At 37.2% G+C, this 22374-nt stretch overlaps 2 protein-coding genes across 3 annotated transcripts; both read right to left on the reverse strand.

Moving 5' to 3' along the window:
- Nucleotides 1-2215: 2215 nt before the first annotated feature.
- On the reverse strand, nt 2216-8397 carry LOC120768544 (long-chain-fatty-acid--CoA ligase heimdall-like). 2 transcript variants are annotated; one of them, XM_040095286.1, is made up of 7 exons: nt 8344-8397; nt 3880-4595; nt 3424-3821; nt 3069-3363; nt 2714-3004; nt 2365-2656; nt 2216-2305 (listed from the first exon to the last, which is right to left on the reverse strand). In XM_040095286.1, the coding sequence occupies exons 2-7, from the start codon at nt 4591-4593 to the stop codon at nt 2232-2234; spliced, it is 2064 nt and encodes a 687-aa protein (XP_039951220.1). In that variant the 5' UTR covers nt 4594-4595; nt 8344-8397; the 3' UTR covers nt 2216-2231. The 2 variants fall into 2 exon arrangements, with proteins under 2 accessions (XP_039951220.1, XP_039951221.1); XM_040095287.1 differs by having other exon boundaries at nt 3880-4645; nt 8344-8362.
- A 1418-nt stretch (nt 8398-9815) lies between these two features.
- LOC120768344 (long-chain-fatty-acid--CoA ligase heimdall-like) lies at nt 9816-21609 on the reverse strand. Its single transcript, XM_040094998.1, has 7 exons — nt 21536-21609; nt 11564-12296; nt 11102-11505; nt 10728-11022; nt 10375-10665; nt 10024-10315; nt 9816-9955 (listed from the first exon to the last, which is right to left on the reverse strand). Exons 2-7 carry the CDS (start codon nt 12269-12271, stop codon nt 9861-9863), a joined length of 2085 nt encoding a protein of 694 aa, XP_039950932.1. The 5' UTR covers nt 12272-12296; nt 21536-21609; the 3' UTR covers nt 9816-9860.
- Nucleotides 21610-22374: the final 765 nt, after the last annotated feature.

The raw sequence follows: 22374 nt of genomic DNA on the forward strand, positions 1-22374 counted from the left end.
AAAGCGAGAGTTCGAACACGATGTCAACCGGCCTGTTGTCCCTCAATTTGACGAAATCGATACTGCTTTCAACAAGACGGTGCGGTGCCTCACGTTTCTCGTCTAAACATGGAAATATTGCGTGCAAGGTTTGACGACTCCTTTTTCGAGAAATAGCCCAATCAAGTGGGTGACATTATCATGCAATTTAACAGCTCTAGAATATTTTACCTGGTGATCTAAATCAAAGGCTTACGTCGATCAACCAGCATTGCGCGAGAAGCTTGAAGACAACATTCAGCGCAGTATAGCCCAAAGTCCAGCTGAAATGCTGCACCGAGTCACCGAAAATTGGCGTAAACAGGTGGAGATATGCAATCGGAGTCGTGGCGGCCATTTAGCCAACATTTTATGAAAATCATAAATAGCATAAAATTGTCGGCAAAGCAAAAATGGAACCTATTTTGACTCACTTTTTGTCTTTTATTTAATTTTTACATAGTTCCTTTTTGTTTTATTTAAAAATCATTAAAATATTGCAATTTCTACAGTTCTACATTTCGGAAAATGGAAAGAAGTATAACTGGCTTTCGACGCAAGATAATTGTGAAGAAGTGTAAATAAAATAAAGAACCAAATTTTTCAGATTACTTTGGAAAATTACTCGTCATCATGCCTTATCTGACTCTGCAGCCTACGACAACGGAGAATTGATTAATGGCCGTATATACCATACAAGAAATAAAAAACCACTAAACTTGAGAGAAGCAAAAGCTCTGAATATAAAGTCAATATATATCAACCCGTTTACTATACCGATGTACTTATATTAAATTTACTATAAAGGATAGAAGTACTTTCACAATTTTGAAAGCTGCCAATGATTAGTGCTTCTACGAAGATTTCTGCATCGATTGCTTGTGATAACTGTCTTGTTTGTTCTATTGTCTAATAAATTTATGGGATAAAAATTTTCGGCGCTGAAAAAGTAACTGATTATATGTAAGACACGAAAATTTCACCGTCACTACCTAGTACTTCATTACGGTCCTGACGATTTTCCGAACCTAAATTAGCTCTACCATTTTTAGAAGAAGTGTTTTATGAGATAAATGCATTAATCCTCTTTCCAAAACTTTTTGAAGTCACCTACTGGAAACTTCCCAACGAGACAGGAAATTTATGTAAGTTTGATGAAGTTATCCGACTATCAAAGATAAACAAAGGGATCGTCAAATCTATATGTCAAGTAGTTAATTCAAAATATTTCAAAAAATATGCCATGACCTTTTACTAAGGACTATCTGTTACGTTATCAACTTTTACACTCTTTTCAACATTTTTCCATACTCTAGTTGTAAATATTACAACTATAGTATGTACTTCTACTTCTTATTGGTATAAGAAAGGGAAGCATGACTCGGCAAAACTGTAAGTTTACGTATCTTCAGAACCCGTACTGTTTCAGAATCAATAAGTTATAGCATGACTCGGCAAAATTATACGTTTACGCATGTTCATAACCCGAATCAATAAACGCTTAACAGCAATGCACAACAAAACACAATGAGAGGTCCGAAGATCAATACAAAGAGACAATGATAACACTGTTTACAGCCAAGGGCTTTGTCGCTGGTGCTATTACAAAATAATAAAAAATAGTACATTACATGCCGCCATATCACAAGGAGTTAAACACAATTCTGCGATTCAAGCTCAAGCTTCATGGCAGGAGATTAATTTACATATATGTGACCTGGTCTACGAAAAGGGAGCTAAGGTGCGAAAACTAGTTTTCTGGGAAACAGCTGTTAAAAATAAACAACTCATCTCATCTTCCATCCGAATCAACATCAATTTTGACACCTAAGCCCCCTTTCCGTAGACCAGGTCACATATAGATATAATTTACATTGAATAGAAATTCAACATATTCAACATAGATATTCTCCCAAATCATCATCATTGGATATCATTCTAGGGTGATATCAACCGAACACACCGTAAATAGGTATATATAGTGCTCGGAACAAGACACTTTACCCAAATCATAATACATTAGCGTCTTCGAAAGAATTCCTTTTGAAAACTTCACTTTCATTCAATTAACATAAGCATTCATAACATGACGCTCGACAAATACCTACCTAATCATACACAAACTATTTTAATAATTATTCACGCCGGCACAGTTTGCCAACCAAAGTTGATGAAAAAAATCATTAGAAAAGAACAATCCATTTATTATTACTTTATTCATAAAGGCGCTCGATCACTTTGGCATACTTTTGTAAAATAACATTACGTCGAGCCTTCAATGTGGGTCCTAAAAATAAAAAATGTCTTTGAAATAACACATAAAACTGGCCCATAAAGATCACTTACCCAATTCACCAGTAAGTATTGAGAAATCATGTGGCAAAATCGCAAACTTCTGCACTTTCTGAGCATTCGATAATGAGTTTTCGTTTGCACGCTCGATTCCCGTCTGTATTTCGGCCACCACCTTTGGTTCTGGATGCACTTCTATTGTTGCTACATCGAAGTCTTCCAATTGAGCAGGAATACGCAAGACTTCTGAAAGACGAGTGTAGTTGAAGCCCAGTGATTTAAACCATTCAATGGAAATTGGCTGTAAGGTGTCCAAGGGCCTTCCAGTGTTAACATCCATATCGGTCTGTAGTGGTAGAGAAAAATTGAACAATCGACACCATCGAAATGTCTACAAATATACCTTGATTGTCAGGAGTATAGTGAGATATTTTCGTTTATCGCCAACTAATAATGCATTGCTTACACAAGGCAACTCTTTCTTTATTAGGTTTTCAACATACACCGGTGGTATATTCTCACCACCCGCTGTAACGACTAGCTCCTTTAAGCGGCCGGTTATTATAATGTCGCCAGATTCGTTTAGATAACCACTATCTCCCGTGTGAAACCAGCCGTCTGCATCGATTGCTTTCTTCGTTTCTTCTGGTTCGTTCAAATAACCCATAAATATGTAGCGACCACGAAAGCATATCTAAATTAACACAGTTTTGCTAAATTTGTATTGCTTTCAAAGTAGGCCTTCATTAAAACGTTACCTCGCTTCGACCTTCATGATCGATCTTTTCGATTTTTACTTCTAAGCCTGGGTAAGGTTTTCCAGCTCCATCAATTTGACGTGCTTCTGAAGTTATCGTAGAGCCACCGGAAACTTCGGAGAGACCATAAGTCTCAAGTAGCGGTAGATCTATGCTAATGAAAAATGTCTTAAGGTCGGCTGATACAGGCGCGCCACCGGCGATTATTAATTTACAACGATCGAGACCTAAGGCAACTTTAATTTTATGCGTTACAAAAGAGGCTAGCCAGTATTTAATAGAATACTCCGGCTTTCTAAAAAGATAAATTTTGTTTCGGTCTCTTAGCTAATTAATCCGCTATTTGACAACTCACCCACTTCCTGCATCCAAATAACTTTTCAGCATTGCCCATCGTGCGTACTTCATAACACTTTGCGTTAGCCACCATGACTCTGCCTCCTGCTGCTGCAAACGCTCTCGCATCTTCTCTAAAACTCGTGGTACCGCAAAGAATCTTGTTGGACGCGCTATAATCAAAGTTTTCTGCAAACTTCCGCGCAGTGCATCACTATCTGGAAAGTAAATGCAGGTGCCAGTATTGGCGCTGTTGAAGACGTCGACATTTTGAGCTGCGATGTGGCTCAAAGGCAAAAAGCTCACTTTTACATCGCAGCCCTCCACGAAATCTCCGTAAAAGGTAGCAGATTTCGAATGTGCCAGAATATTGTCATGCGATAGCATAACTGCTTTTGGCAATGCTACGGTTCCAGACTGTGAACGTGATTATGTTACTAAAATTAAGTCTAAGCTTTAATTCGAAACTACGTACGGTGAAAACTAGCATGGCACATTCATTAGCCGCCAGATCTCGTTCGCGCTTGATTAGTTCAGCTTTCAGTTGGGCATCGAATTTCATAGCAATCAAGTCATCCCAACGATAATACCCCTCATTGACGCCCACAAACTCATCAAAAGGTCCAAAAAGCTGAATAACGGCGCGCAAATGCGGCAAACTTTCTTTGACTTCGCGTACCTTTGCCATCTGCTTGGCATTGTCCACAACACAGACGGTCGCCTTTGTCGTTCCGAGCACATGACGCACTGCTTTCGGCGAACTGGTGAGATATATGCCGGTCACAATGCCACCGGCGCGCAAAGCTCCCATTTCGGTATAAAGCCATTCCGGACTATTGAAGGCGAGTATGCCGACCGCGGTGCGCGGACGTAGGCCTACATGCATTAGCGCGAGCGCAACCTGCTCCGCATTTTGCTCATATTCTGCGTAGGTAACCGTTCTCCCAGCTCTTGAACTTGCACCGTCACCGCTGTTGCTTGCATTGTGGGCATAGCAAAGTGCGGGCAGGCTCGCATATTTTTGGCATATTTCGTGGAAAAATTGCGGTATGGTTTGTGGCGGAGTTGACGCCAAGTCGTCTGCGGTAACGCGTAGTTTTACCGGTTCCGTAAGAGACGTGGATATGTAGCTGGTGGCATCTTTGAGGTTAGTGGCAGACAAAAATTTTAAAGTCTCTGCGTCGCCCATAACTACAATCGATTTCGAATTGGTATATTAAGGTATTTATGTTTGTTGGGTACTATATGTAATGAAATACGTAAGCAACAAATAAATAATAATCAGATTTCTTTCTTTGAATGTTCCTTGAAGTTCAATTGTTTTTCAAGCGCGTTAACTTTTAGGAAACTTAAATTTACATACATACTATATGCAAAAACATATTCTAAGGATAATTTTTAGGGGTTCATAGTTTTTATACCTGAATAAATAAGAGGTATATAATGACAAAGTCGCTATATAGTGATTAAACCATGACGTCCCTTTTAACTCAACCTGCCTCGACCTATCCATACAGGGTCCTGGCACTAGAGCGTTGCCTACAATAAAGAGGTTCATGTCTACGGTATGTTATACAGCATGTTATACTTATGTTTACGAATGTTCTTCTTCTTTACAGGCGTAGACATCTCTTACGCGGTTACAGCCGAGTTAACAGTTAAATTGGAGATTCCAAGCGAAGCCAGGTTCCTCTTCACCTGGTCTTTCCAACGGGTTGGTGGTCTTCCTTTTCCTCTGCTTCACCCGGCGGGTACTGCGTAGACTTCTAAATATAAGAGCTAGAGTATTTTTGTCCATGTATTTTAATTCGCTGATCTATGTCAATATCGCCGCATATCTCGTACCGCTCAACCTGCCTCGAATCCGATATTCGCAGTGGCCAATGCGTAAATAACCATAAATCTTTCGCAGAACCTTTCTCTTGAAAACTCGTAACGTCGACTCATCAAATATTGTCATCGTCCTCTGCATCATATAGCAGGACGGGAATAATGAGTGACTTGTACTTGTAGAGTTTAGTGTTTGTTCGTCGCGAAAGGACTTTACTTCTCAATTGCCTATTCAGGCCGAAGTAGCGAATACAACCTACGAATATTAGGGTGAGCCAAGAAAACTCTAATTTCGAATGATCTGGGCTCAAGTGCTTGTATAGAAAGATTTTTCATTTAAAGAGATATCGTCCAGAAATTCGGTATAAATGATTTTCTAAGACAGTGGTGCAATTTCAGTGTAAATTGTTAAGATCGGATTACAATAAAATGTGACTATCATACAATCGTTTGTATTTGACGAGATATCTTCAAGAAATTTGGTACAAATTATTGCCTATATAATTTTTAAAGAAATATTTGTGATCCGACGAATATAATATATAGTTGTCTACAAACTGAAGAAGTGGAATGAAGTGCTTGTATTTAAATCCTTTTCTTTTTACGAATTATCTTCACGAAAGGAATATTACAATTTCCAAAAAATTTATCAGATCGAGTCACAATAGCACGTACATACACGGTTCTTGAAACGGATATTTTGTAGTGTGTAGGGTATTATAGCGTGTCTGTTTATTTATATACGATATAGTCAAAATTTAACCCATAAATTCGATGAAAGTGTTTTTGGCTCACCCTAATTTATGTGTTATGATGCCACCTTTATCCGTATACGGCATTGAGCAATTGGCAAGTCTGTCGTAGGTGTATTATTATATTGATATTTATCAGGCTTAATATGTACATATATAAGTATATATTTTGATTTGTATTCTCCAGTAATGATCATTAATTGTTCTCCAGTAGTTATTTTTGCTTTCTTTTCTCCTTTTTTGTTATTACTAAAGCAAGTCATGCCGTTACATACATACATACATATGTACATGTATGTATGTTTGTCAGAAACATTTCTTTGACTCACAGTTTCATATGGCGATACAACTATTTAGGCACAAACCAACGTACATTTAATACTTATGTAGTATATTCCAATTTCTTACTTACATGCGCACTTCTACATATCTCTGTAAATAAATCGAGGCATATGTAAGTTTAACAATTTTTTCGCCAACTTAAAAGGTTGCTTACATAAAAAGTTATATGTGAACTATTTATTTATTTATAATATATATGTGATTTATTTGTAGATACATATAGATATCTTGTTTTTCAATAGGCGCACAGCAATTAGCAGCCGAACGAGTTCTACTCACAGCGCCGCTTTACAATTGTACATACATATGTATGTATGTTTTTATTATGTTGTTTCACCATGCAACCAACAACCTAACTGCTTAATGGCATATGGTTTCACATACAATTTACTATTGCTCATATTCAAAGTCGTACTTACATATGCCTATTTATGTGCCATATATGTAAATATGTATGTATGGGAATATACTCGCTCGAGTCCATAGATACGCGTGTGTGCTTGCTAGCGCTTAGTCATATCTAGATACTACTTGTTCTACATAAATGAACAGCTGGGCTTGTGTAAGCCGAACGGCAATTTCTCACGCATAAGCAAGGCAAATAGCGTGCAGAGTGTGAACACATTCGAAATGTACATTGTTACATATTGACTTTTCTATATATGTACATATGTATGTATGTATCTGCATTTATTTAAAGCATTCTTTAAATGTTTTTTTGAATTCTTTCCCTTTGTGCTTTCCAATATAAAGGTTGTCCATATATCACGTGAGCAGTTCAATGTGTTTAGATCTTCAACTGCCACTTCGGGAACTGCAAAAAGTTTACGGAGGGGATACCTCAAGTGAAACAGCATGCCATGATTTCGATATTAACTACCTTCCGCGTGAGGGAAGGCCAAAACCTTTGGAAGACGGTGAAGTGGAGACGTTGCCTTGTTAAGGATCCGTTTCAAACGGAAGAAGAGCTAGTTTCAGCATTGGAAGTGAAACGACAAGCCATTTTAAAATTACACCGAAACGAGGAACTTGGATTCCTTACGATATAAAGCAAAAGGACGTTGAGAGTCGCCTTTTCACCTATAAATAATTACTCCAGCGGCAAAAAAAGAAAGGTTTTTATTTAACGAAACGTAACAGATGATGAAAAGTATAATATAGCAATCAAAAATCAAGAAAATCGTCGGGTCTGCCCGTTTATGCTTCACCTCGGCCTAATATTCACGCTGTTCAAGTTATGATAAGTATTTAGTAAAATCTTCGGCGCTATTTATTATTCATTTAAACGAAAACATCAATGAGGAACAGTATTGACTTCAATTGATGCGATTGAGTTGAGCACTGCGCAAAAAGCGGTCTCAAAACCTTTGAGAAGCACGAAAAAGGGATACTGCTGCATGACAACGCTTAAATGGGATGTCCTTCCCCGCTCACCATATTTCCCATATTGCACCGTCCGATTATTACTTGTTCTGTTCGATTACCCATAGTATTGCAGTCAAAGTTAACGTTTTTTCTTGGTCTTGAATCATTTAGTATGCAAATTTTTGCATGGTTGATTCTTGTAGAATACCAAATTTCGTACGAAATCCTTTTTTTGCCAGTTTAAAAGTATAGTAATTTTTTTTACAAATCTAGATTACGAAGGATATTTTTTTCTTGATGGAAATGCTATCTAATACCTTCCCATCGCAGCTTATATTTTAAAACATAACTAAAAATCCTGTTTTGTATATTAGGGATATTATTCCTCGTAATACTGGTTAGTCGAAAAAGTCTTTTTGTATTTCTAATCAGACTTCAACATATTTTTGTTTTATTTATACTAAGAAATAAATAAACAAATATGTAAATATGTACCATTTTGGTCGGCCATATGCAAACGTACATATTAAATTTAACCCATAATTCGTTATAATCGTTATTACTTTTGGCTCACCCTGATATGGATATTTATTTTCTGCTACTCAGATATCAGAAATAGGCAAATTTAAAACACTCTTATTTAATCATACCTTGCTATTTTTAGTCCTGCGATTTATATTATTTTATCAAAAAAATATTTTATAAGACTTCTCTATTATTTATTTAAGAATTTAAAACTAACAACGTCTTCAATCGTGAAAATACCGCAAGATACTAAAATACTAACGAACTTACATTCCAAACTTATTAGTGAAATAAGGCAAAATTCAGGCTAGAAATACTTAAGAAGTTCAATCAAAGGTTAAATTTCACACTATAATGTGTGATGCTAAAAGCCATTCATTGCACAAACTTTTTACAAAAGAACACACCACACTACACTAGGTTTTTTGTTGCTGCCTCATGAATACGCATATTAATTACAGTATTTAATATTTATAACTGCAAACAAAACTTTTTTCTGTTTACTTTTGAACCCTATTTTTGTTACATTTGTGAACCTTAGATGCAACGTTTTTTAGGGTTGACAATCTTAGTTTAGGGTAGGTTAAAAGGTCGATCACAACATAAATATCATTTGGACAGCTCGTCCGTCCCACCCGTCCGTTGTGATATCCAGAACTCTTGCAAAATAGGTCTTAAACACAATCATAAACGGACAAAGCGCTTTGAGACGATTAAAACTTTGTTGCGGCGGCTAAAGTCCGTTTCGGCTAACTCTGCTGATTCGCCAAAGATATGACCACCGAGAAGTGTTTACCTAAGGGCAAGTAGATCAGTAGATCTCATTCATTCCATACTAAGCCAGAAAGGTCTCGCTGTCAACCAGATACTACACGTCAACGATTATCTGCTAAGCGCATGCCAGGTTCGTAGATCCAGTGATATAGCGCAAGCTGACAACGGCTATCGGACTCGTCACTATTCTGATGTGAACGAGATAGGGTGCCCTCTTACTAACATATTGGTTAACCAGTCTTCAGAGATTTTTCCCTTGATTAGACACACAAATGAGTTTGATAATAGAATAGCTTGATGATAAGTATATCTGGTAAGGTTAGACACTGCTTCACTAACTTTAAGCGCATAGCTTCTGAGTTCAATGCTAGTATTGTCGCTCTGCTGTCTGAGTGAATACTAACCTCCCTGAAAAATGCTGCACTTCAGAGCAGTAAGCCTACTTCTACTTTATTAGCAGCCGCTTCTGCTTGAAAAACACTACAGTGGTCCGGTAGTCTAAAGCTAAGCTTGACGATCTTAAAACATATACAAAAAGCTTTATAAAGGACCAGAAAAAATAAAAAAATGATGAAATATAACTCAAGAATTTTAACTGGCAGAAGTTCTAATATATGATCTCGGTAAAAAAGGTTTTCGACTGATTTGAGACTGAGAAGGGACAATGACAAGGCAGGATGACAAGGCAGGATGACAATACTTGACCTATGATCTATTCCCCTCTTGAACAGAGATATCTGTTACAGCTTCTAGTACCAGAAATATTTGCATCACTAAGGACAACTATCAACTAAGATATCACTAGACCCATGAAAACAACAAATTTACAAATTCGCCTTATAATATCATACTCATAAAACATTTTTTATTAACTTAACAATCTACTGCCTTCCTTATACAATTCTTCTATTATATCCGCATATTTCTCGCAAATGAAAGCACGTCGCGACTTCAAAGTGGGACCTTAAAGCAAGAAAGTTAAAAAGTTTGTTGGAGAAACAACTTGTATACTATATAGCTTCTCTTCTTACCCAACTCGCCTGTTGGCACTGTGAAGTCATGAGGCAATAATGCGAATTTCTGAACCCTTTGAGCACGTGATAAAGCATTTCTATTGGCACGAGTCAAACCTGCTTCTACAGCCGCAACAACCTTTTGGTCCGGCTTAATAACTGATCCTTTATAGTCAATGCTCGGTGTAAACGCTGGTATATTCAGAACTTCCGACAAGCGCGTATAGTGAATGTCAAGCGACTTCAACCAAGAGACAGTATCCAAATGCAGAGTGTCATGCGGTAAGCCAGTGGCGTTGTCAATGTCCGTCTAAAAAGACAGTAAAAGGTGCAAATAACTCTTAAGAATATACTAAACAAGGCACCCACTTTCAGTGTTAGTAGTACCACCAAGAATTTTCGCTTATCGCCCACCACCAGAGCATTGCTGACACATGGTAGTTCGGCTTTGATGAGGTTCTCAATATAAAGAGGTGGTATATTCTCCCCGCCTGCGGTAATCACAATATCCTTTATGCGTCCCGTAATATGTAGGCAACCATCGGTACTCAAGCGGCCCACATCCCCACTGTGCATCCAACCATCTGAGTCAATACATTCGTGGGTCTTTTCCACGTTGTTAAGATAACCCATCATTACGCATCGACCGCGTAGGCAAATCTATGAAAATTTAACACCAGTAATATTCAATTGCTTACAAAACTTCAAGAGAAAATTAGTACCTCCCCCTGCCCGTGCTCATTCGGCTTATCGATCTTAGCTTCAATTCCTAACATTACTCTGCCACTACTGTCCAAATGACAATAGCTGCGTGTTAATGTCATAGCACCACCTGCCTCCGAAGAACCGAACATATCAGCGACCGGTATGTCCATGCTGAGGAAGTACTTCTTCGCTTGCGCCGATAATGGAGCACCGCCAGCCCAAAGGTAAGCGCACTGGCCGAGACCGACTTGAGCTTTAAACTTACGCACGATCAATGAAGCGCATATGTAACTGAGGGTTCTCTTTGGTTCACTGAAGAATAGATTTGTTTTAGAAAATATAAATGGTTATATATATATATTCATGAGGAAATACACTGCAGAGTACTTACAGGCCGTCGGCATTGCAGAAATAGCTCTTCAATAAGACTCGCTTGGCCCAACTCGAGAGCAAGCGCCACAAGTACGAGGAGCTCGCTTCGGCTACCAGCAGTTCTTCTTGTATTTTCTCGTAGACACGTGGTACGCCAAATAAACGCGTTGGCTGCGCAATTTGTAAGTTCTTTATCAATTTCCCCTTGAGCGCATCTCGATCCGCGAAATAGACACAATCTCCGCATAGCAAAGGCATCAAAACTTCGAATAGTTGTGCGGCGACATGATTTAGCGGCAAATACGACATTGTTACACCTGGCTCCTTCCTAAAAGGTCCCACAGTTGCATAACAAAATTTAATATTTGAGACGATGGCGTCGTGGGAGAGCATTACTACTTTCGGAAGTCCCGTTGTGCCGGACTAAAAAAGTATACAACAGTTAAAATACTGTAAATTTAAGAGATATCTTATATACAACCGTAAAAATTAGTAACGCGCATTGATTAGCCGCGATCTGTTTCTCTTTAAGCAGCAATTCCTGCCGCAGTTGGGGATCAAATGTCAATGCCATCAAATCCGTCCACAGGTAATAGCCACCGTCTGCTCTCAAATTATCCTCGAAGCTCTCTTCCAACAATATAACTGCACGCAGTAGCGGCAACTCCGTCCTTACGGCACACACCTTCGCCAGCTGCGTCGCATCGCCAACCACACACACCGTGGCAGCCGAGGCCTCTAACGCATGCTTGACTGCCTCTGGCGAGCTGGTCAAATAGATGCCCGAGACCACGGCACCGACCAGTAGCGCGCCGAACTGCACGTAATACCACTCGGGGCAATTGTGGGCCAGCACACAGACGTTACTGTTCTCGGTGAGCCCGATGTGCAGGAGCGCAAGTGCAGCTTTCTCGACATTTCGCTCGTACTCGGCATATGTTGTGGTCGCCCAAGGGATGTTGGTATTAGCTCCGTTTTTACTGTCATACCGCTCATAAGCCAAAGCTGGCGAGTGTGGAAAACGCCGACAACAATCACGAAACAGTTGTGGTATGGTCTGCGGTGCTGCCGCTGTAAGGCCCTGCTTGCCAATGCTTAGAAGCACAGGTTCGGAAAGACTCGTTGATACAAAACTGGTAGCGGGTTTCAGACGGTTTAATGTGGCATATTCTTTAGTTCCGTCCGACATTGCGCATAACAATTTCCACTGTTAACTGCAAGTATACAGATATGGTAAAGAGATTACGGTAAAAACTAATCATTTATTGAGAGCCAAGCTCAAAGAGGTAAGTGTACTCGGACTATAGAGCTCTAAATTTTAATTTTGTTCTAATCTTAAACTACATCTTGTATTTGTCATTCGTCAACTGTTTTATCAGAATTTTGTATGCCTATGTGCACAGCCTTTAACCACTGCACCACCTCCTTCTTTTCTCCATATCTCTACCTGTTTGCTTATCAAACCCACTGCAACAACAATCAACAGTTACGCAATCCACATCCGCTTTTCACTTCCTATTGGCTTGCACCACACACTCACACACACACACATGTGTGCACTACCATCACCCACCCCTCCCCCTGCTATGTTGCATTTGGTGTTTTTCGGCAACTCTTTGCGCATTTTATGTTCTGCGGCTGCATCGGCCGCCACTACATCGGATGCTGCTGCTGCTGCGGTTGCTGCCGCTTTGACTGCTCGGTTGTGCTGCTGGTTGCGGCTTCTCGCCTGTTACACATATCGGCACTTTTTGTCAAAATTCGCACAGATTTTACTTAAATTATTTAATAAAAACTTTTACTAGTGAAAAGCATTCAAATTTTTACTAAATTTAGTTTGCCAGCAATTTTTTTATTCCAAAACTATAATTTTGAATATTTGCTAGTAAATTGCACAGTTATATTTCTGAAACAAACAGCAGCCACAGTCGGTGAATGACCACAGCTTAAAGCTTGCTTGTTGGTTGTTGCCGTTTTCCATTTACAGTTATACCTATGCAGCACACGAGTTCTCTTTTGTGAGTTGAGCGAAATTTTCCAACTTTTCACGTGATTTATTGCGTGGAGTTGCTTTTTGAGTACCCACAAATTTAATATTTATTGTTACCTCGATTACGCTATAATATTTCTTAGGGCTCCGTTGCTTTTACGTTTATTTTCCAACAGAGTTTTTGATAAAAGGTTGCCATAATCGTTGGCAAATTCGCAACTCTATGAGTTTTTACTAAATGTTAAAAGCTTAAATGGTTTTGAAAGAGTATTACAACGGCGCTTTGTTGCTATGCTTCTAGAAATCCCTAAAACAATAACGAATATACATATGAAAAGTTGGTTTTCGTGTTAACAAAATGTTGATGTTACAAAAATATTTAATGCAAAACATTGAAAATAAATCCGCCATTACTAATTTAATAAAAAATTGGCAAGACAAAACTCCGATGGCCTCTCCTTCTGTGGGAGATGCATTAAATGTCGATGATGACAAAACTCCAGAGTTAGTCTGCTGGATGTTCTTTCTGTCCGTTCACACTAAATCAGAATTGATGACCCATAAATAAAAATTTTACCTTATCAAGAGAAACTCCAATTAACTACCTTCGGCGATTAGAGTCATTAGTCATTCGCCATTCTGAATCCGCTACCACCAAAAGCGTCAGAATGTTTTTTACAATATTTCTGACACAAAATGACAATTTTGTTATTAAGAGACGACAGTCGAGTATACGAAACCGGAACGGACTCTCATTTTCATCCGGCCAAGAACTGTCAACTCGACAGAATTCTGCCACTGCACCCACAACACAGTTTACATATCGTAAACCTCTTACATGTTTAAGCTTATCGTGGGTCAGAAACTATTAAATTTCAATATGTGAAAAGATTGAACTATTTTTAGTAATTTGTTAAAAATTATTCCTAAGTCGGCATACCATAGTAAAACACTTTTTCTTGGCAAAGTTCATTTTTTTATTCAACATACATACATATGTAGTTCCCGCCAAGGGTGATACACTAATTATAGCAACCCTTCCACTTTTTTTGCAGTACGATTTGTTCTTGCTCCAAAACAGGCCTCAGTTTCGGCTTTCACCCCTTCATGCGTCGAAAAACTATTCCGAGTGAGCATTCGTTTGAAATCTGAGAACAGAAAATAGTCGCTTGGGGTCAAATCTGAAAAATACGATGGAAGCAGAAGCAATACGAAGCCCAGTGCATGGATTTTTGCCATAGTTTTCACTGACTTGTCACCAGGTGCGTTGCCTTAATGAAACTGCACTGACTTTTCATTCAAATGTGGCCCTTTTCCGACGACTTCGTCCATAAAACGATTCAACAACGCTATGTAACAGTTGCTGATGGTCCTTACCTTTCAAGCGGTGGCCTCCTAAGCTTATGTCAGGACTGTACGGTGCATAACTCATCAAATCGATGTTTTGAGTGTTGAATAATGCAGTTTTTTCAATCGTTTTTGTGTAAAGCATCAGTGGTGACCGCAACATCAGCTGATTTTGAAAGAGATTCACGAAATTCGCCTTGGTGTGATCAACAACATCCATTGAATTCCTAAGCGCTGGTTCTTGATGGTGCTTCATCGTCGAAAGTTGAATTAAGTGCAGCGATGCACTGTTGCTGAGTAAATCCATTTTTTGGTCGAGGTGAATATTTTAAGTTAGTGTAAACAACACAAAAGTTGCTCTTATGTCTGAGTACGTAAAACCTAATTTTACTAATTTTGTAGTATTGGGTAGTCGAAAAAGTGTTTTCGTATTTCAATCACATTGTGTCATACCATATAGTGTTGGAAATGTGAGATTTTAAGCTTCATTTATTTGATTAGAAATACGAAAAGACTTTTTCGTTTACCCCATATTACTTCTGGTTCGAAAGTGTTCAGTGTAAAATATATCAACCGTTGCAAGGCACTTAGGATCTTCCAGTTATCGGAATCGGATAAAATCAAGAAGCAAAACGTGTAAGGACAAATATAATGAAATACAGACATACATACATGCATACTATGTATATAAATAGCAAAGATGTCAACGTCAATTAAAAATACTTACATACATATTTACACAAATAAACGCTAAATAAGTATGCCTTGGATAAAAATTTCATCAAAAATAATCACTAATTAAGTGCATACATATGTATTTACATATTTAAATATATATTATGTATATATTATTATTATACAAATACATACATACATATGTATGCTTTCATATGATTTTTGACTTTTGCGCAAATTCAAATTCTCAGTGGCAGACATGTCTGTCAAATATGTAAATACAGTCAAGTATATACCTACATATGTATGAATACATATATGGAATTGCGCGCGAATTTAAATGCGTTCACAGCCGCGTGAAATATGTAAAAACTGCTTAATATTTATGCACTCTCCTAGCTTTATGCATATGTATGTATGTATGTTTGCACCAACATTTGTGGAAGATTGTGGACGCTTATCTTCTGAGGCAAATATGTGTTTGGTTAACTACTTCATTTACTTAATTTAAATATGTAAAATATGCAACTTATGTTTACGAGTATATTATTTATGCATATATGTATGTATGTATGTTATATGTATTTATTTGCATAAATCGGTTTTGTGTGTGCGCCGATCCGGTAGATACATATAGATTTCTTAATTCCACCAGGCGAACATGAAGCAGCAACCGACGCGGCCGCAACAGCAAAGTTACTCTGGATTTTCGTGTAAATATACAAAAAAATATAGATTTTTATATGCTTATAAGTATGTATGTGTGTGCAACAGATTACGTTGCTAGCCACACAAATAAAAATGTTTTTCACAAGTAACTCATCGTGCCAGCCTTTGCAGTGCAACAAACACTGTTACAGGCATACAAATATAGATTTACATTCGTGCAATAGTTTCAACCACAATTCTCTATATATGTACATATGTATATGTATACATATTTTATGTACATATGTATATATTATTCATACATAAGTTTATGAGTTTTTACATGCACTTCGTACATCACTGTTCATATTTAACTGCTGGTTAATTACTGGCTGCTACGCGAACTTGTAAATGTAGTGTACTTGTACAAATACAACAAAATAATACACTAGATAACATTCCAGCAAGCTCACTGTTTCTTCGACAATGACTGTCATATTTATGCTGAATGCAATGCAGCAACATTAAGATGCGTATATGTACATACATGCATATATGTATATGCACCAAGGGAACCTTCATTAATACGGATATACAAACAAACAACTCAAAGAAGTGTAAAAACTGTACTAACAGCTACAAGTGCTCTCTGCGGAAATATGTATGTATGTATGAATGTTTTGATAAACAGGTGGAAAACACACATACACATATCTATGATGATATACATACATATGTATGTATCTAAATATATATGTATATATGTATGTATGTATGCACATAGCAAATAGTTTGTCAAAAAAGTCTTGCGGTATTTTCTCTAGTTGGCGCTGAAAGCGCGTAGTTCTAGTTTTATTCGTCGCATCGGGTCATGCTATACCTTTTTGGAAAGCTCATTTCACGCTAATTGTCGTTCCTTTTAAGTCGTTCGTGAGTTATAGCATCGCAAACATGGAGCAAAATAAAGAGAAAATACGGCATATTTTACAGTACTACTACGATAAAGGCAAAAATGCATCTCAAGCCGCCAATAAAATTTGTGCAGCTTATGGACCCGATACCGCACAACGATGGTTTCAACGTTTTCGTTCTGGTGAAGAGGTGGTCGAAGATGAGCCACGCTCCGGAAGGCCTGTCGTCGAAAATTGCGATAAGAGGCCGGCATAGTAGCAGCCGTAGCATCGGTCAAGAGCTGGGCATGAGTCATCATTTCTATTTCAATAAAAAAAAAAATCTCTAAAAATACCGCAAGACTTTTTTGACAACCCATTACTACTAATCTACTAATCCAAAAACTAAACTTCAAAATAACAAAAACAATAATTATCATAAGCGACAACTTTAGACTTAGACCATTTCCCGCAATTACTCGCACATTAGCGCAGGTCGTTTTGTAGAGACAAAACCATGAAAACTTGAAATTGCAATAAATGAATTACATATGTACATATATTTACATTAAGGTGATTGAAATTTTTTCTTAACCCTTAGCCGCTCAAAGATATTCACTTCCTTTAAAATAACATCCACAACAAACATGAGACCCATTGCTGAACTCAAAAGGTCGCGATTTTTAGTTTAGTGTCTTATTAAACTAATATGGAAAAAAATATATTTAAATTTTTACATTAAATTGAATTTTTATTAAAACTGAATTCATACATAATTACTGCAACTTTTTAGGAGAGCACTTTTTTATATAAATTTAGTTTACTAAATATTAAGGCGAAGAAATTATATCGTACAAGTGTATAGATAATGGTATACAAATTGGATTTCTTAACAATTCAAAAAAAATTTCAAGAGATTAATAGCTATACATTTCTTTCTGAAACACCCTAATGTATGCATCATATTTTATCAGAAAAAGCAATGCTGTTTCTTTAAACCCTCCTGAGAGACTTCCGCTGAAATATATGAGGTATTTGTGTTTAGGGAACCAGAAGATCAGTTCAAGTTCAGCTAAGCGTCTCAATAATGCTCAATTGTTTGGACGAATTGTCGATAAGAAAACATTACTCCCAAAAGAAACATACGAGCACAGCTGAACTTTGACAAATAACATTCATAAAAAAACATCAAATTTTAGAAATGAGTACTTTTTGAGCAATGAGTACAGGTGAATCGAACTGGATCCGATGGCAAATCATTCGTCCATCGCCCCAGGTGTCAAGCATATACAGATATGTAACTCGAGATGCACCGTTACCGGTCGTAGCTTTATGCGCTGGAAAGCGTTTGAATTGATGCCTGTGAGTTGGATTTTAGTACATGACAATGAGCCAAACCACGCAGTTAAAAATGTGAAGATTTCGCTCAACGCAGAAAGTATTAACGCCTTGAGCTGGCCAGCGCAAAATCCAGATATAAACACCATTGAAAATTTATGGAACGATGTTTGGATGCAGATTGCTAAGAAAAAATTCAAAAATGCTGAAGAACTTTTTACTGGGTTGGAGGAGACATGACGTGCAATTCCACAAAGTAAAAGTCAGAAGTTAGTTGAGAACCGACAAAGCCAGAAATGTTGAAAATTTTGAAAGTACCACAAAGTGCTTCAAATCAGTAACAAAACATTCCTTATAAAACCTGTGATACTTCTATGTCCAGGCCGAAATATACAATGACGTAATTTTGACTATCCGTGGAGCCAATGTTTGTTTATGGATTTGTGTCAAATTGAGTCAGGGTGTTCAATAAGGTTTGCCATTTCATCAGGCACAACGCTTGGAAATTGACCAAGACAAAAATCATCTTCTTAGAAAAGGTGAATTTCTAGCTTAAGGGCTACACCAACAAACAAAACTTTCACTATTGAGGTGAATCAAGTTCTCGTGTGGTTCAGTAAGCGCAATTGTATCCCCAAAAATTCACCGTTTGGTATGGATAGTGGTATGGCGGCATAATCAGGCATTATTTTTTTAATGAGACCGGAAATAATATGTTGACCAATTTTTTTTCCCCGGAACTCGACGGGGAGGATCTCTATTGCCAACAAGATGCTGTGCCCCTCATGCTTCACGTCTAAACATGGAGACGTTGTGTCCAAACTTTCGAGAAATTGCACAGTCAAATGGCCATCATGCGATTTATAGATTATTTCACATCTTGCGATATAGATTATTTTCTCTGAGGCTATGTTACGCCAAACAACCAGAAATGCTATCATACAGGGTTTGTACGGAAAGTAATAGGACTGATTTTCTTCCGCCGCGACTGTACTTCAGAGCGTGCGCGCACCGACTGGATTCGGTAGAGGGCATTCCTGGCTAACAAACGAGCGGCTGAGCAGTTGTCTCCGAGCACCTGGAGAGTCAGGACAAACATTTTCGCGCGACGTGTTTCTGTGAGTGGTGAAAGCCGAAAATGCAGCATTCGTTAGAGCAGAGGTAGGCGATTAAATGTGTGAAAGTGACCTCCAATTTTTGAATAACGTAATATGGGTGACGAGTCATAGATTTTTGAGCCTGATCCCGAGACAAAGAGGCAATCTTCCGAGTGGCACACGCCGGCGTCTCCTCGCCCGAAGAAGGGAAGAATGAGCAAATCCACAGTGAAAATGATGCTCATTGCCTTTTTTTGACATCAAAGGCATCGTCCAGCATGGACGCAGAAGGAGCCTATTTTGAAAGTTTTCGTAGAATTGTAACGATTAGTTCAATCATTTTTTTTAAATCGACTCACTTCCATTATTTTCCGGATAAACCCTGTAACTTCCGCTATTTACTTGCGTAGCACACATTCATATCTATTATTTTAAACTAAACAAATTGAGCATCTCTAATATAACCAATTTTTTAAGCAGAGAAACATTATGTAAAGCAAATATTTGCTATCTCATTACAACCTGCTCATTTACCTGCTTATGTTATTATCTACCTACGTTATTTTATATACTTACATTCTTACTTATATTATCTATATTAAGTATAGCTATGTATGTACTCGTACGTTAGAACGAACCAAAAATAAACCATTACTGAATTCATGAGTTAAAATTAACCTAAGAAAGAACAAAATTACCCTTGCAAAGCGGCAATTTTAGCTTAAATTTAAAGGATATCGGTGAACAATAAAAGGGGAATAAGATATTTTATTTTTTTCACTTTTGAAACATGCCAGCTATTGTGTTTTGTACATTTGGAGTTCTTGTCTAATAATACCTAAAGATCTACGTAATTTTTTCATTTACAAAATTCGTAAAATTAAATGCTTTGATATTTATGCTCTCGCAACAAAGTTGCTAAGGAGAGTATTATAGTTTTGTTCACATAACGGTTGTTTGTAAGTCCTTACTTGGTACACGTATTTCTCGGCTCCATAAGAAGGTTAAGCTCGAAGATGGGCAAAATCGGCCCACTGCCACGCCCACAAAATGGCGAAAACCGAAAACATATAAAGTGTCATAACTAAGCCATAAATAAAGATATTAAAGTGAAGTTTGGCACAAAGGATCGCATTAATATGGGGCATATTTGGACGTAATTTTTTTGGAAAAGTGGGCGTGGCCCCGACCCCTACTAAGTATTTTGTACATACCTCAGAAACTACTATAGCTATGTCAAATAAACTCTATAGAGTCGTTTTCTTCAGGCATTTCCATATACAGTTCAAAAATGGAAGAAATCGGATAATAATCACGCCCACCTCCCATACAAAGGTTATGTTGAAAATCACTAAAAATGCGTTAACCGACTAACAAAAAATGTCAGAAAGACAAAATTTTACGGAAGAAATGGCAGAAGGAAGCTGCACCCAGGCTTTTATTAAAAATTGAAAATGGGCGTGGCGTCGCCCACTTATGGACCAAAAACCATATCTCAGGAACTACTAGACCGATTTCGATGAAATTCAGTATATAATATTTTCTTATACCTTGATGACATGTACGAAATATAGGTGAAATCGGTTCACATCCACACCTTCTTCCAATATAACGCTATTTTAAATTCCATCTGATGCCTTCTCTGTATACATTAGGAACCAATGATGATAGCGGAATAAAACTTTACACAAATACGGTATTTGAAAAATATGTAAATGACGGATAATGAAATCTCGATTATCACTTTATCATGCGAGAGTATAAAGTGTTCGGTGACACCCGAACTTAGTCCTTCCGTACTTGTTTTTTTCTTGTTCATCCTTGTTTAAATATGCATACAACTACTTAAGAGCGTTATACATGTATGTATTTATGCACAATATACATATGTACATATTTATTATATTGTAAACAGCTGCAAATTTGCAATTGATATGAAATGAGTATATTTAAATGGAACCTTGTCTACATTTATCGCTTTTAATTCATTTACGATGGCAAAAACATCGTAAGGGTGTATGTATTTAAACATTTTCATTTCCTTCCGGCTGATTGATTACATGAAAAGACCCAGTAGAAAATAAGGTTACTAAGCATTCATTCTTCATATAACCTGAAAAATTTATAAGGAAAACCCATCCTAAATTACAGCTACTTATAAGTCGAGCAACAGCTTTTTCTGCTTTTTTTATTTTCAAACTCTTTAACATTACGAGTTTTTTGAAGCGTTGAAAGTATATTAAAAATTAGAAAAAAATTCTGAAGCAATTACACATCTACATATGTATATCCATCTTTCTCGTTTGCTCAAAAAGTATTTGACCAATCAATCACACATCCAACTGAGAATGTTTAGTACGAATTCTTATCTTTCTTAAACCATATAGAGCAACTCCATCACATTCATACAACGCGAGATACAGATCACTAAAGTAATTTATTGACAAAATATTTCTTTTAAAACTCACTTTATTTACTCCTTTTATCACAAAGTAACTTAAATAAATGCGGATTTTGATTTAGGAATCTTATTCAACCAGCTTTAGGGAAATACTAAACGTTTAGTAGTAAGATTTTTCTTTTAAATGGAATATTTAAGCTACGCATTGTTTAAGAAACATTGTAATATATTATAAATCTGAATATACATATATCTGTCAAATTTAATATTTTCTTTCCGGTCATTATCTTCTTAGAATCTCATCTATGTATAGGTAGTTTTATTTACTATCCATGAAAAAAAAGTATTATGTTTTTATACTCTCGCAACATGTTGCAACAGCGAGTATAATAGTTTTTGTATATCATCTAAAACTATTAGAATAGATATGCAGTTATGTGCATATACTTAGGTTGATATAAAATATCAGAATTACGAGTCGACTTAACTTTAGAGCGACTAGTATGTCCACCTATCTGTAGCTACAAGCGAAAACTTTAGTAAAAATTGGAATATCTTGATAAGGCACGTGTTCCTGGGCGCTGAAGGGAGGTTAAAATTGCACTTGGGCTGAATCAGACCATTTCAATGTCCATAAAATGTTGTTAGTCAAAAACTTACTAAACCATACTTATATTAAGACACAAATCTAACAAGGCACAAAATTGGAAAACTGGTTTGGTGCATAATATTATCCTGAAATTCTTATCTCACATTGTAAAACGTGACGAACTCGGACTTCAACCACGCATACTTCTCACACAACCCAATTTCAAAACTTTAAGTGATTATTTCACTATCTAATATATAAATTCAAAAACTCGACATTATCGAAATAAAACTTTGTTAAAACATACCTTTAATGTC

The sequence above is a fragment of the Bactrocera tryoni genome, chromosome 2, assembly GCF_016617805.1.
Source record: "Bactrocera tryoni isolate S06 chromosome 2, CSIRO_BtryS06_freeze2, whole genome shotgun sequence".
Classification (NCBI taxonomy): Eukaryota; Metazoa; Arthropoda; class Insecta; order Diptera; family Tephritidae; genus Bactrocera; species Bactrocera tryoni.